This window comes from Fonsecaea nubica (assembly GCF_001646965.1).
Source record: "Fonsecaea nubica strain CBS 269.64 chromosome Unknown Scaff56, whole genome shotgun sequence".
NCBI classification, from domain to species: domain Eukaryota; kingdom Fungi; phylum Ascomycota; class Eurotiomycetes; order Chaetothyriales; family Herpotrichiellaceae; genus Fonsecaea; species Fonsecaea nubica.
In genome coordinates, this window is record NW_019173729.1 from 243 (window position 1) to 13474 (window position 13232).

The 13232-nt window shown below is 51.1% G+C and overlaps 6 protein-coding genes across 6 annotated transcripts; 3 read left to right on the forward strand and 3 right to left on the reverse strand.

The window, feature by feature from the left end:
• Positions 1 to 2376: 2376 nt before the first annotated feature.
• AYO20_07720 (hypothetical protein) lies at positions 2377 to 3786 on the reverse strand (the record flags this gene model as incomplete). Its single annotated transcript, XM_022646005.1, has 1 exon — positions 2377 to 3786. The coding sequence occupies one exon, from the start codon at positions 3784 to 3786 to the stop codon at positions 2377 to 2379; it is 1410 nt and encodes a 469-aa protein (XP_022497944.1).
• Positions 3787 to 5296: 1510 nt separating this feature from the next.
• AYO20_07721 (hypothetical protein) lies at positions 5297 to 6106 on the forward strand (the record flags this gene model as incomplete). Its single annotated transcript, XM_022646006.1, has 1 exon — positions 5297 to 6106. The coding sequence occupies one exon, from the start codon at positions 5297 to 5299 to the stop codon at positions 6104 to 6106; it is 810 nt and encodes a 269-aa protein (XP_022497945.1).
• Positions 6107 to 6307: 201 nt separating this feature from the next.
• On the forward strand, positions 6308 to 7571 carry AYO20_07722 (hypothetical protein; the record flags this gene model as incomplete). Its single annotated transcript, XM_022646007.1, has 2 exons — positions 6308 to 6518; positions 6580 to 7571. 2 exons carry the CDS (start codon positions 6308 to 6310, stop codon positions 7569 to 7571), a joined length of 1203 nt encoding a protein of 400 aa, XP_022497946.1.
• Positions 7572 to 8296: 725 nt separating this feature from the next.
• Positions 8297 to 9535, reverse strand: AYO20_07723 (hypothetical protein; the record flags this gene model as incomplete). The annotated part of the gene is made up of 1 exon (XM_022646008.1): positions 8297 to 9535. One exon carries the CDS (start codon positions 9533 to 9535, stop codon positions 8297 to 8299), a length of 1239 nt encoding a protein of 412 aa, XP_022497947.1.
• An 832-nt stretch (positions 9536 to 10367) lies between these two features.
• On the forward strand, positions 10368 to 10790 carry AYO20_07724 (hypothetical protein; the record flags this gene model as incomplete). The annotated part of the gene is made up of 1 exon (XM_022646009.1): positions 10368 to 10790. The coding sequence occupies one exon, from the start codon at positions 10368 to 10370 to the stop codon at positions 10788 to 10790; it is 423 nt and encodes a 140-aa protein (XP_022497948.1).
• A 539-nt stretch (positions 10791 to 11329) lies between these two features.
• Positions 11330 to 12387, reverse strand: AYO20_07725 (hsp7-like protein; the record flags this gene model as incomplete). The annotated part of the gene is made up of 3 exons (XM_022646010.1): positions 11330 to 11796; positions 11877 to 12025; positions 12173 to 12387. 3 exons carry the CDS (start codon positions 12385 to 12387, stop codon positions 11330 to 11332), a joined length of 831 nt encoding a protein of 276 aa, XP_022497949.1.
• Between the last annotated feature and the right edge of the window lie 845 nt (positions 12388 to 13232).

Genomic DNA, 13232 nt, shown 5'->3' on the forward strand with positions numbered 1-13232 from the left:
CCCTACTTTGTTTATTGTTCGCAAAGTCTCCATCCAGTAGATGTCCTCTTATTACGATTTGAAACGAATTGTCACCATGTCGGTATTCATTCATCCGATAGCGGCGCGCAGCGACGTTTATAATACATGGCCAAAGCAAAGCACGATGGCAGCCTAGAGAGCATGGGAGTGACATAGTGGTCTTATTTTCAGTTTGATCCGCTGCAAAACTCCTGCAGCCATGTTCTAGCTTGCTGGTCAAAGCTGAGTCCATTATGTTGAACAGCTTGGAAAGCGGAAAGACCAATCAAGATTTCACGCTGAACCGAAGCTTCCTCGCCGCTACATGACAGCCTCCTTAGATCAACAAGGTCTGGCAGCAGAGGTGTCTCTGATAGAAGGGGTTGCTGGTCGTTAAACAGCACCGTTGTGACTGAATCGTGGCTCGGACCTGGTGGTTTTAGGGTATCCGGAGAGGTGACCGCAGCTGCTCTTTGACCAACGTTCGTGTAGTCGACGTCAATCTCCTGTTCAAAGGAGTTCCCACCAGGATGAATGGATTCTAGCTTCATACCCTGACGCCCGAGCGCTGGGTGAGACTTGGCCACCGTAGCAGCTGCCGCTTTCCTGGTGCCTTGGGAAGGAATGATAGTGCGGCTGAGTATACATTTCTGCCCTGTAGAGGTGCACCTGAGACATGGAAGGCCTCTTTCGCAGCGTACCTTGGACCGATAGCAAGCATCACAGGCCATTCGAGTGGTGGAAGCTCCACTGAACGGCGAGTTGGAATGCCCCGCGATGTGTCGACTGAGCGAGTCCCTGTCAGATACAAAAGTAATTAGCGCAGGAGCCCTTGCACGGTGCAGGACCACCACCTACTGCCTTCCGAAGGTCCGGCCGCACAGGGGGCATGAGAATGGTCGCTCCAAAGAATGGCTTCGTTGATGGCGGGTCAAGTGTTCCTTTCTCTTAAAACGCCTCGAGCATACCGAGCATGAGTAACATCTTGTCGAAGCAGCAGCCTCAGCCGACTCACATCCGGTTTGTCTTTGCTCCATTGATTGTTGGCTCACGAGGATATGGAAGGGTATGTAGGTGTGAAGCTAACAAGTACTTGGGTCGTCTCCTTCAATGACCAGCTGCTCGGAAAAAGGCTGGCAGACTTTATCTTTTTACCCCGCTTCTTTCCCCGGATCGATGCCGGCTCCGGGGTCTCGTATTCCATCACAAGAAAATAATCACATACTAAGGCGAATAGATAGCATCCATGATGAAGGTCGAAGGCCAGACAAGCACTTCGCTTGTGGGCTTCCGGAAATGTAACACAGATTGTGTACTCCACTCATTCGGCTGGGCCAATATTGCTGGCCGAAGGACGGGATTACCCCCTGACGACTTCGGAGGTTGTGGGGTACAGTAGCGTACATTTTCAAAGTGTTTAAAGTGCCTGGTATAGATGCCTTGAACACATATATATCACTTCCTGCAAGCGGCGGAACTGATCCGGTTGGAGTACCTTCGTCGGGAAATTTACTGCCTCTTTACGTCGTCTTAGTCAAAGCACGACGTCGATGACCGTCTATAGCGAAGAGTCTGGTCCTAGTTCTACGGACATCGGGATACCCGAGACTTATTAAACTTAGGTCTCCGTTAGTATACGAAGAATTAGGAGGGCGTAGAGATAGGACTATAGAAGAAACGGGCCCGTTAAAGACGACGGTGAGGGAAGGGTGAGTACGAGGAGGGTAGAATGGAAGGTGAGAAGCGGGTGAGTGACGAGGTGAGTCGTTATAAACTGGCATGGTCTGGCCGAGTCCCGAAGGGAGCTGCGAGTAGTTTTCCCAACGCTTTCCCGCCAAGTAACCCTATCAGATAAGATAGTGATCACGAAACCCTTCAACAGCTAATCAGACATTCGACTATCAATCATCACATGGCGACTTGAAACTACGATTGTTGCTCGAGATGAGGGAGAAAGGAATGGGTAGGATCAAGTTGTTGCAGGCGAAGTGCCGTCGCGACCTACAATTCAACCGCGCACCCTGTCACACCGCTACGCGCAAAGTTACAAGGAAATTTAGGCAGTAGAGTAAGGGCAGCTAATCTACCCGGTTCCCCAACTCCTGTCTGAAACAGATGCCTAGCCGAGAGGCAAGTATAGCCGATCGCAAGGGGCCAGATGAGGCCCCCTGGCTATCCGCCTAATTAAACCATGAAATACAGGCTCCGAGGTGGACTTCTTCCATGTTAGAGATGAGTGGGTATATATAAAAACGCAAGGAGAGATCGGTAATCTATGAGTACAGTACCCAGTGCCCTGAACCCAAGTACTCCGTACACGCCACAGCTTTTCTCGCCGGACTGACTGACTGACTCACTGACTGATTGACGCCTTGCTTACATCCTCCCTCGCTCGTTCGCTCGCTCGCCTACCAAGCTCTCAAAACTCTCTCCTGTTCTCTCCGCTTTCTCCAAGGCAGGATATTCGGGCAGCTGCCACTGGTGCGTGTCGCTGAACAACCCCAACTTCTGGTCCAGCCGAAAGTACGCGGCGACTTTGGCGAGGAGAAGCAGGATCCAAATCCCGAGTTTCGATCGGGGGAAGCTGAGGAGGCCGATTCTATCGGCGCCACCGTGCATCGCTGTCGCCGCGGGGCGGAACTTGGTCTCATAGTTCTTGGCTGCTTGGATCACCACGCTCGCTATCGCTGTCGTGGGCGCTGTCGCTGGTGCTGGTTCTTCCGCTGCGGATGTCGACGACAACGAGCTATTCTTCTCAGCAGACAGCGTCGCAATCTCTCCCGCCAGGATATATGGCCCGATCATACCCCATGTCGACCCCAGACCCCCGGCTGTCTGACAGTGTGCTGCGTCGCCGACCAGCACCACTCGCCCTTTCGACCAGGAACCCTCGGGCAGTCGCACCTCCTGGAACGGCGTGCAGTACAGATCGTCCGCCTCGGGTTGGTTTCGCAACGCCTCCATGAAGCGATCGCACTCCCATCCGCCACCCTGGTATAAATCGGACCAAGCCTTCTTTAACTGGGCTAGGTCTCCGGTCTTGTACGCCGCATCGATGGCAGCATCCGGACCGAGTAGGATCATGTACACGCGCGTGAGTTCTGGACAGTCCTTGCGCGTGCCGATGATGCGGGCCACGCGAGGACCCGGCAGCGGACAGAACGTCGCCCGGTCGGAATCTGCCGGTGTCGAGCGGATGCTGAAATACCCAATGTACCCGCCGAGGGGGTGTCGTGGATCCGGAGCGTCTGGGCCGAGCATCGTCTTTCGTGTCTTCGATCCAGCCCCATCGGCGCCCACGACCAGATCAAAGTCCTCCGTGCGCCCGTCGTGGAACCGCACATGCACCTTGCCGTTGGGATCGCTCTCTTCATCCTGTTTGAAGCTGTCGACGGTCGTGTTGTACAAGTGCTGCACATTCGGGCGGCCCTCGGTGAGCCGGTACAGGATCCGCACCAGGTCGCCGCGCATGATCTCAAACTCGGACGTGAAACTCTGCTTTCCGGCCCCGTTCTGCGTCGCTGGGAGGAACGCCTGTGTCCGGCCTTTTACGTCGATAAACTGCGCACCCGGTTCATGCACACAGGCCTCGCGCACAGCAGCCTCGATGCCCATCTTCCGCATCATGGCCACTCCTTGCGCGCGGATGTCGACCTGTTGTCCCGACGCGCGCATCCGGGGCGATCGCTCGATGAGGGTGATGTTGGCGCCGATGCGTGCAAGCCAGAAGGCGAGGGCTGGCCCTGAAATACCGCCGCCGATGATGAGGACTTTTAGGGGGGCCATCGTGGTGGGTGGTGGTGACTTTTTCCGGCTGTGTCGTTTTCTTTATTCCTGACCTGGGAGAAATAGGTCCAGAATAGCATGTATCTGTTATGTATGGGCCTGTGTATTCTGTCGATTAATGGAGGAACCGTATGCGCCGCTCGTCAACATGTGGTCATTGGATCATATGCTTCAGGGGTAGTGAGTGAGTGGCCTTGACTGTCTTGTCTTGTTGCTCTCTCTTGTGTAGCAACACAGGTTACTTGTAAGTGTCAAAGGTTCTTTGTTTTCAGATGTCTGCCTGACTGCACTCCTCCCCAACATTCCCAATGACAATGTTCATTATATGGGCGTGCGTCGAAGACCGACTGCGTTCGGACCCGAAACGCCATCGGCCGAAAGCCAGCCACGGCCGACCAGGCAGCCGGGTTCCGCGGACTGCGCGAGTCCAGGAACGGATACCTGCGAGTACATACTTTCTGAATCCGGCGCATCGATTGGATCATCTAAATCTCCGATCGGTACGCCAGAACTTATAGTGGAGAACAATAACAGGTGATTGGGCGTGACAAAAGCAGGTTTTCGAAGATTGGTTGACTGTTGAAACGCTGTGCCTGGGGACATAGGCGCACAGACTCACTCTTTTCGAGCTGAAGTCATGAAATTCCGATGTCGGAGGCACGTTGGTGATACAAGATTTGATGACCGTTCCATGAGTATAGTGCCGCAGTCTGTTCTGCTCATTATAAGTAAGCACCATGGGTCTGTGGAATGAAGTACTCACAAGGGCCCCTTTCAACGTCGAGCTCGGAGCGTTCCCGGTACCAGCAGGTCCAAGCATGTTGAGGGGCCTATGCAGAAATGCCCTGTTCCAGTGGGGTCTGGAAGCTCCACCCTTCAAAGGTGAAGTTCCAGGTCGTCTGCATAGTATATACTACCACTGGCTGGCAGTTGAAAGAGTATGTTCAATGTCTCCTTGTCTGTCATTGTGTACCAGTCATCGCCAATGGCTCGACCCTCAAGCATCTCCATGATGGTGTATTCTGATCCGACAGCGTTGCATGACGCATTCGATTACCCATAGATTTATGGAACGGGGATGTGATGTGACTGAAGAAAGTCCATCGTCGCGACTTCACAGGCGATAGTGTAGTGTTTTGGTAGAGGCACTTGAGGCACTTGGCTGTATGCGGCTTAGACCACTTCTTGTCCCCAGCCATTAGAGATGACCAGCATAATCGCTAAACCTTCCCTTTCAATCTGCACACGTGAAAACGTGAACGCGTTTCGTCGAGATGCCGCTTCTGGCTATTCAGGAGTTCTGACTTCCTTGTGGTCGGTGTCATTGATATTATTTTACTCTATTGCCCCAGAATCTTCATCTTGAGTGACACCCTTGTTCATCAATGCAAACTCCTATCTGTCGTTCCACCTCACTGTCCCGAATTGCAGCATCGGATCCTTCCTGGCCTGCATCTACTCTCCTAAATGAAGCGTTCCACAGTCCGACGGCTTTGTCAGACATACACCAATGGTGGACAACATCAAGCTGCTCATGATTGGTACGAGCTCAGAGGCATATCGAATTGGAAACAAGGTTGCAAAAATCTGTCACGTACTCCCAGATGATCCGGCGATCACGCAACAAAATCTAGAAGCATGCCAGACTGAAGCTCTCGTGTACCAAATCCTAGGAGAGCACCCTCGGATTGTACGGTGTCTATCGTGGTGCCCGTCACAGGGTCGGGTCGAACTTGAGTTCTATCCCAACGGCAACTTGAAGGACTACCTTGAAAAGAACTATTCGAGCACGACAGAAGTCGATGAGAAACGCTGGGCTATTCAAATGATCGAAAGCGTCTTCTACCTCCACTCAAAAGGCGTTAGACACGGAGACCTCCGGTTGGAACAGTGGCTCCTGGACGAAAGTAACGCTCGACTGGGCGATTTCAACGGCTCCGGATTCGATGCCCAACCTGCTCTCGGCCTCAAGAGGAGGCCAGCACTGGGTCTCGAATGTTCAAGCCACTGGCTACCACGTCCAGACGATAACGACAGTTCTGAACAAACGCATCTGTTTGCACTGGGCTCTTCACTTTATGAGCTCATGGCTGGTCAAATGCCGTTTGCAGGTCTCGATGACCATACGATAGAAACAAGATACGCACAACGCATCTTCCCAAATACCAACCGGTTATTGTTACGGATCGAGATTTCAAGATGCTGGAATCAAGAATTTACAAGCGCGGGCGAATTATTGGATGCTGCAAGGAATACCCTCCTTTCTAAAGCCCTTCGAATATCTCCCAACACACTGGAAGTTGACAGAGAAGCGGTCTAAAGACCGGGGACGGAGTTTAAAAGTTCCATTTCCGCTCGCTACTTACGTGATCATCTCTCCTCTTTTAGCATAGTGGTGCCAAGACTGCTCCCAAAATCAACGTTTATGCGCCCTCGAGACTAAATCCGTCAAAAGTAAATAGCGCTATTACTACTAGCTGAAGCCAAATATCCATACCCTCTCCTCTCCTCGAAGACGACTATGGCAAGCAAACAATCCCTCGAAACTCCGCCCGACGAACGGAAGTCAGATGCCGCCAATCTGAACGAGCGTCTGTTCAAGAAAATGAAGAAAGCTGTCGACTCCAACCCGGAGGTCGACCTGCTCTCGCTGTTTCCCAAAGAATACTCGGAAAGACTAGCAAGACTAGCAAGTTCCCCGAAGAGGGACCGGATAAATCCACGTGACAAGGGTAGGAAAATGGGTGTCATTCTCATAGCTTGCGTCTCTTCTGATACTCCATCACTTGTTAGGTGTCACGTCTCTCGAGAACGTTTTGCCAAAACAAGACAATCAGAGGGTTTCCACTATCCACGATGATATCCGCTACCTTCTCTCCGCTGGCGATGTTCAGATTATGGATCAGCCATCACATTCAGTTCAGGAACTAATAAAGAGCAAAATGGAAGTGAGAAATGCCTCTCCCGCGATCGAAACAGAACCCCAACAATTCTCCATGGCTCTGATCAGGCTCATCCAAGAAGGAGAAATTGTCAGCACAGGCCCTGTTGCGTCCAGAAGAATGGTAGTGAAGTGTGGTGTTGACACAATCGCAAAGCTGGTTTGGGGGTTAGAAGAATACACTGACTACACCACACTTCAGTACTTGCTAGAGCACAAACCCAGCATTCCGGCACCTAGACCACTTGGTCTTGTCCGTATGGGCTGGGTAACAATCTTCTTCATGTCTTACTTGTCAGGCCCGACCCTTGAAGCAGTATGGGCAGATCTGGGTACAGATGAGAAAGCATCTGTTCGAGACCAACTGGATGTCATTTTCCGTGATCTCAGGAAAATGGAGTTCCCCAATGGCATGTCCTTGGGTGGCGTGGGGGGTGAGGGCTGCAAAGACCTAAGGAGGCATCTACGCCGCAGCACAACCCCAATTTTTGATGTCAAAGAGTTCGAGAATTTCCAGTTTTCTAATCCCAACTATGGAAGCAAGATTTTTATCGACTTTCTCCGCGCATTCGCTCCTCAGAGCTCACGTCAAATCGTCTTCACGCATGGAGACCTGCGGCCAGCAAACGTCATTGTTGAAGTCACACAAGACAGAAGATGCATCGTTACTGGTGTCATTGATTGGGAAGACAGTGGATTTTATCCAGAGTACTACGAAGCCACGAATTGTTTGGCAACTGATCAAGTCTGGGATTGGTTTCAGTTCCTGCCACCCTGCATCTCGCCTCACACCTATCCTGTAGAGTGGTTACGCGATTACGTTTGGGGACGACATCTAGAATGAGCAATAGATATTTCCACGATGGCGTTACGCTTTCTCCTTCAGCTCCTTCGTTGTATCCTTGTAAGCGTCTTTGTCTTCGAATACGACAAATAGAAATAGCCACAAGTGTGATTTAAAAAAAAAAAAAAAAGGTTGGGGAAACCAAACATTAATCGTAGAGGATAATTTAAACTCGAATAAATTAGGGGCCTGAACTATCAGCGACCCCCACGGCCGCCGGAAGAAAAGAGAAGGAAAAGGGAAAAGGGGAGGGCGGGTTGTTATTCCTGCCCACATACCATGAGTAGGAATTTTTGAGACTTATATACCCCAAAAGCACATTTTCTTCCGCAATCGACCACAGGATGAGGAAAATAGGGCTTCCCGTTCGCTCAGCCGTACTCAAGCCTCATGCCGGTCCAGTTAGTACTACCGTGGGTGACCAGGTGGGAATCCTGACTGTCGATTGTTTTTGCTTCTCGAAAATAATTTGGATGGACACTTCGCATTTGGGGAAGTGAGGGACTACAAGCATATATATATAATGAGAGACTAGCGTTAGAGTAGTTGGTGCGGAAAATTTTGGTTGAGCAGGCGGGATGGATGGTGTGCCAGACTTGGAAAGAATCAAGGTTTTCGGCAGATTACCGAGTATACCGAGTATTCGGTACAACTACTACTAGTAGCATGTCGAATACCCCACATCTTAAGGCAGGGAAAACGTAGACTAGCATAGGCGCGACTAGCTATGCTGCGAACGCATAACTCCCAAGGATTGCATACATCGACCAGGGACTTGTGTTTAGTCTCTTCTCCAGCACCTCAGCCACGACGCTGGCATTTCTCAGCCCAAAGTCGCGGGAGAGGCACTTCAATTGCTGAATCACCCAATCCCGGACTTTTGTCTCGGGGCTTGCAAATATTGCAGCCACGTAGAACGGAAACAAAAGCGTGTAGGCGTGTAGTTTTCGGAAAGGTGAAGAATGAGCTGGCCTTTGCGAGAATTGTGGGCCGGTGGCGCAAATCTCTCTTGCCATGGTGTCAATGATATGAGAAGCAAAGGCGATATTCAGTCCGTGCGGTGGATTATCAGTGCTACCCGAGATGATATTTATATATGTCGTTCGGATGAGGTTGTTGAGTAGAATTCGCATGATGCGGATAACGTTGCAAGTCTGTGCTGTAAAATAGTCAGGATAGACGTCGTAGTATTGTTCCAGAACACTAGGAGAGCCTGTTGGGACCGAAACCCTGTGAGAAACCCAAGACGGAGGCATTTCTCGAGCAAGTGAGCCAAACTCGCTATCCAGCTTTTTCGCTTGTGTGATGATGTCGGATGGTGCAAGGACTCCCTCCTTTACCTGTCCGCGGAAGTTGGCGTACTTCATAACCAGTCCAGAGACCCGCCATTTGGGATCTTTGGCGTCGACATGAGGCTGTATATCCGAACGCAGCTTGACCAACGCAGGTGGAATTGGGAAGTCGCCCGCCACACAGCTTATCAGCATGTTGGTGAACAGGCGAACGGATAGGCGGAGACCGATATATGTTTGCAGTTGTTGTATACGACGCAACTTGACAAGGGCCAGAGCACCCTTGACGTGACTCATCCAGGCATCAGACGAGATGGGGCTGCGGTTAGTTATCTTTTCGAACAGGTCGAGCAGGAGGACTGCCAACAAGGTCGAGTCGGATGCAAGGAATTCTGTCGTAGCCACAGCACTTTTGACCAGCGGAAGGGCAGACAAGTAAGTCTCTCGCGCAGGCTTGTATGCACTGGCAGCGTCGTACTGAAAAGTGAAAAAGGCCAAGCTCACAGCATCAACACTGGCTGCCAGGTGGCTGTCTAGCGGGGCTTGTCGGCCCATCCGATCCAGAACATCGTAAGTTTTGGCGAACCCGAGGACGTAATGGGAGAAGAAGGCTGCCCTTGCTCTATCGACAAGTGGGGTGTCGATACTCGTTGCTATTGGGGCTGAAGACATGCCTCGAACTTTACGTATGACTGACTGGCTCTCATCCCGAATCCTCAATTGATCGGGGTCGCGGTAGCCCGAACAACTCAAACCAGCCCTCACACACTGGCCACAGGCGTCCTTGTGGAGATCGCACTGCCAACAAGTCAGCTAGAAGCTCTCAGTCCAGCCACACACAGGGGTTCTCACGCGAAGTTTCCTCCGTCTGCAATGAAGACAGGCTCGAGATGGCTTGCCGTTAAACACCATGATCAGCGGACTTGGGAGATGAACATGGAAAGGGATTCGGCGTCGACTGTGACCAAATATTTTTCTCCGTCATCCTAACAACGCGACTCAAGACCCGAGCAACCCTCAACGCTGGCTAGAGGTGCACATGAAACTGACTCTGGTAATGATGCGGCTTGCTCGTGGCAAAGAGCCAATCGGAGATCATCGGATTATCGGCCAGACTGTATCTCCGACACCAGACTATTCCACAAACGGCAGGTCTTCCGTCGACGTCATTTTCTGGTGTTCCAGGCTTTCTCCCATTTCCCCAATCTCCTCACCTTTGGAATAGTACGACGCCTTTGAATGGGTTGAAGTTAGACCATGCAATGCTTTATCCCCATCTTGCTGCAGCTCACTCGTCTTCTAGTTCCAATGTTTGGTAGGTTTCTACTGGAGGCACTTCGCCTAGCGGATGCTACCCCCGAGAATTCCTTTCGGTCAAAGTAACCCCCTTGACCTATATATACTTGATAATTCCAGGGTAAGGACATCGGAATTTTCCATGAATCCCAAATTCGATCCCTTTTTACCATCAAGGTCAACTTTACAAAGTCAGATCGAAGCCACCATGGCCTTTCCATATAAGCGAGCACTTATTGTTGGAGCGACGGCGGGAATTGGCGCTGCAATGGCAGATCACCTCATTCACCAAGGTGTCAAGGTTATTGCTGTCGGACGTAGACAGCAGCGACTGGACACGTTCGTTGAAAAGCACGGCAGTGACACTGCCAGTGCAATCAGGTTCGACATTCGAGAGCGGGAAAAAATGGACGATTTTGTGCGAGATGTCACAGAAACCTACCCAGACTTGGATTGCGTCTTTCTAAATGCGGGAGTTCAGAGCATAATCGACTTGAGCCACCCAGACAAAGTCGACCTATCGGCTTTCCACTCGGAGGTGGAAGCTAACTTCTCATCATTTGTGGATCTCACCATGAAATTTCTACCCTTCTTGATGAACAAGCAAACCCAGACGAGCCTGATATTGTGAGTATGTCAAGCAAGCAAAGGGGTCGTCCTAATTAACATCACTAGCACCGGGTCAAACCTGGCTATTATCCCTGCCTCTATTATGCCCGCCTACTCTATTTCGAAAGCGGCCCTGAAGCCATGTTCGGGCCTGCTTTGCAAGCCGAGTAGGGGTAACAAGCACTCGAACTTGCTTTATAAGCAGAGTACGGGCAAGAGGATCAAGAGGATCTCCTGCCAACTAATGGCACCTAGAGATTGGTTCGAGCAACATGAGGGTCTCACACGCAAGAGGCACGCAATTCCAGATGGAGTCCTTGAATTTAATATTGGCCATATGCATGCAAGTCTACGTCCTAGTACCTCGTAGTTGGCGTCTGAACTCGAAGTATAGACCTGCCCCAACCACAGCCTCTTTCTCCCAGCCCAGGTTGAACCGACGCCGTTGAATCTTCCTTGGGCCTAAATTCACGTCCTGAAAGCGAGACGGCAGCAACCCAGTAGAGCGTGCTCCTGATCAGAGCCAAACAGTCCGTCCACAGAACCAAGGCTTCCAGCCCTCTAGTCGTCTTTTGTAATTCCACCGACAGGTACATATGTTGCATCTGGATTCCGGAGAAGGTCTTCGTCGTCATCTTCATCATCCTCAGCGTATTCATCATCTTCATCGTCTGCTTCATCTTCTTCATCTTCACCATCTTCACCACTTGCGTTACGTGGAGTTGTATCGTCGTCGCTGACTGGCGGGTCTCCAGTGTCTTCAAGGGCAGCAGCCTCTCTATCGCCTTCCCGCTTCGACATTTTCTTGATACTTTTCAGCCAATCTTCGCCCAGCATGCCCGCGTAGTGTTTCTCTTTATCGTCTGGAGCATCGGATGGGGATTGGTTGCAGATGGGTACAGGAGCCGGATCCATGGTAGTTGTTCGGATGCGGTTCGAATCGTTGGTGTCCAAGGTGCGGACGCGAGCCTTCCTGGCCTGTTCAAGGGCAGCCGCTTCTTCAGGTTCGGGGGCACGGTGCTGAAAGGCTGGAAAAGAGATATACTTCGTTAGTCTGGCATGACACGAAATCGACTGGGTCGATTCCCAAATTTAGGCTGACACTCACTTTGGATCCCAGCGGCTGCTGCAAGGGATTGGTATCTCTCACGAGTCTCAGGTCGGAACACGGCGCCGTCGTCGCCAATGACTTCTTCCAATTCCAAAGACTCGACGAATTGGACAGCAGCGTCCTCAAGACGGTTGACAAAGTCGTCGCTGGTTCGAATCAGGTCATTTTGCTCGGCTTCTTCTATCAGACGGACGATTTTATTCGTCAGGCGTCGTGATTTAGCTGATAGGGGAACGAGAGGCGGCGGAGCAGTTGTTCTAGGACGTGATAACTAATCATTCGTCAATCTGAACAATTTGCTTAGCTGCTCTTCGAGTTGCTTGTGGTCGTTGCTGCCATATCGCCTCTTAATGTTCTTGCTCTTTTTGATATTTTCGCACGACAGGATGAGCTCGTCGATAAATATGGTCATTTCTGTCATCTCATCTTCACCGAGGTCATCTTTAGTCCGGAAGGGACGCAAGGTTTCCGGGGAGGCAGGTGGAGATGCTGCTTTGCCATCCGCCATGTTAGGCTATCGTGAAGAGGGACGAAGTCGAAGGGATCGATCTGGTCAGAGGAGGGAGGATTTGGGGTTGAGAAAGGAAGATGGAAACTTCACAGGCCTTGGCGCCCAACACCTCCACCAAAATAAACACAATAGTATAGTGCACTGTGGCAACTGTTCCAGCCTACCTCGCGAGCCAACGGGGAAATCCACAACATTCCACTTCAATTTTCCAGTAGTCACACCTAAATTCATAGCAGGTTAATATATCAGACTTCTAGACTGCCGACTTTCAGAGGACTCTTGACATTTTTGAAGGAAATTGGATCATATCCGGTGCCGCGCACTTCTCTGCTCATAACCATCCTCTTGTTCAGAATGCCCGAGACATTTAGCTAACCGGATACATGCCGCCGTCGACTTCTCTGCTCATAACGATCCTCTTGTTCAGAATGGCCCGGGACAGTTCGCTGACCGGATACATGCCGCCGTCGACTTCTCTGCTCATAACGATCCTCTTGTTCAGAATGGCCCGGGACAGTTCGCTGGGGTATCCGTAACAGAAGCTACTCCAATGAGAATGGGCTCCAGTAAATTACTACATAGATGGAAAATGGCATTATGTTGCAGGCCGATACTCCTGCTCATACAGAACCTGTGTCTCGTGCCGCAGCGGCTGCCACGTAAGTGCCAAAGGAAAACATCCTTCACTTGTTCTTCATGTGGCGTCAGGCCATCCTTAGTCACCCATTAGCCTAACTCTCCTATCACTGCAGCTGCCGAAACATGACGAAGTCCCAGCGGCTTCATTCCTTTGCGGAGCCCAAGGAAGTTCAACGCCAGCAGTCTGATATCATACACAACTT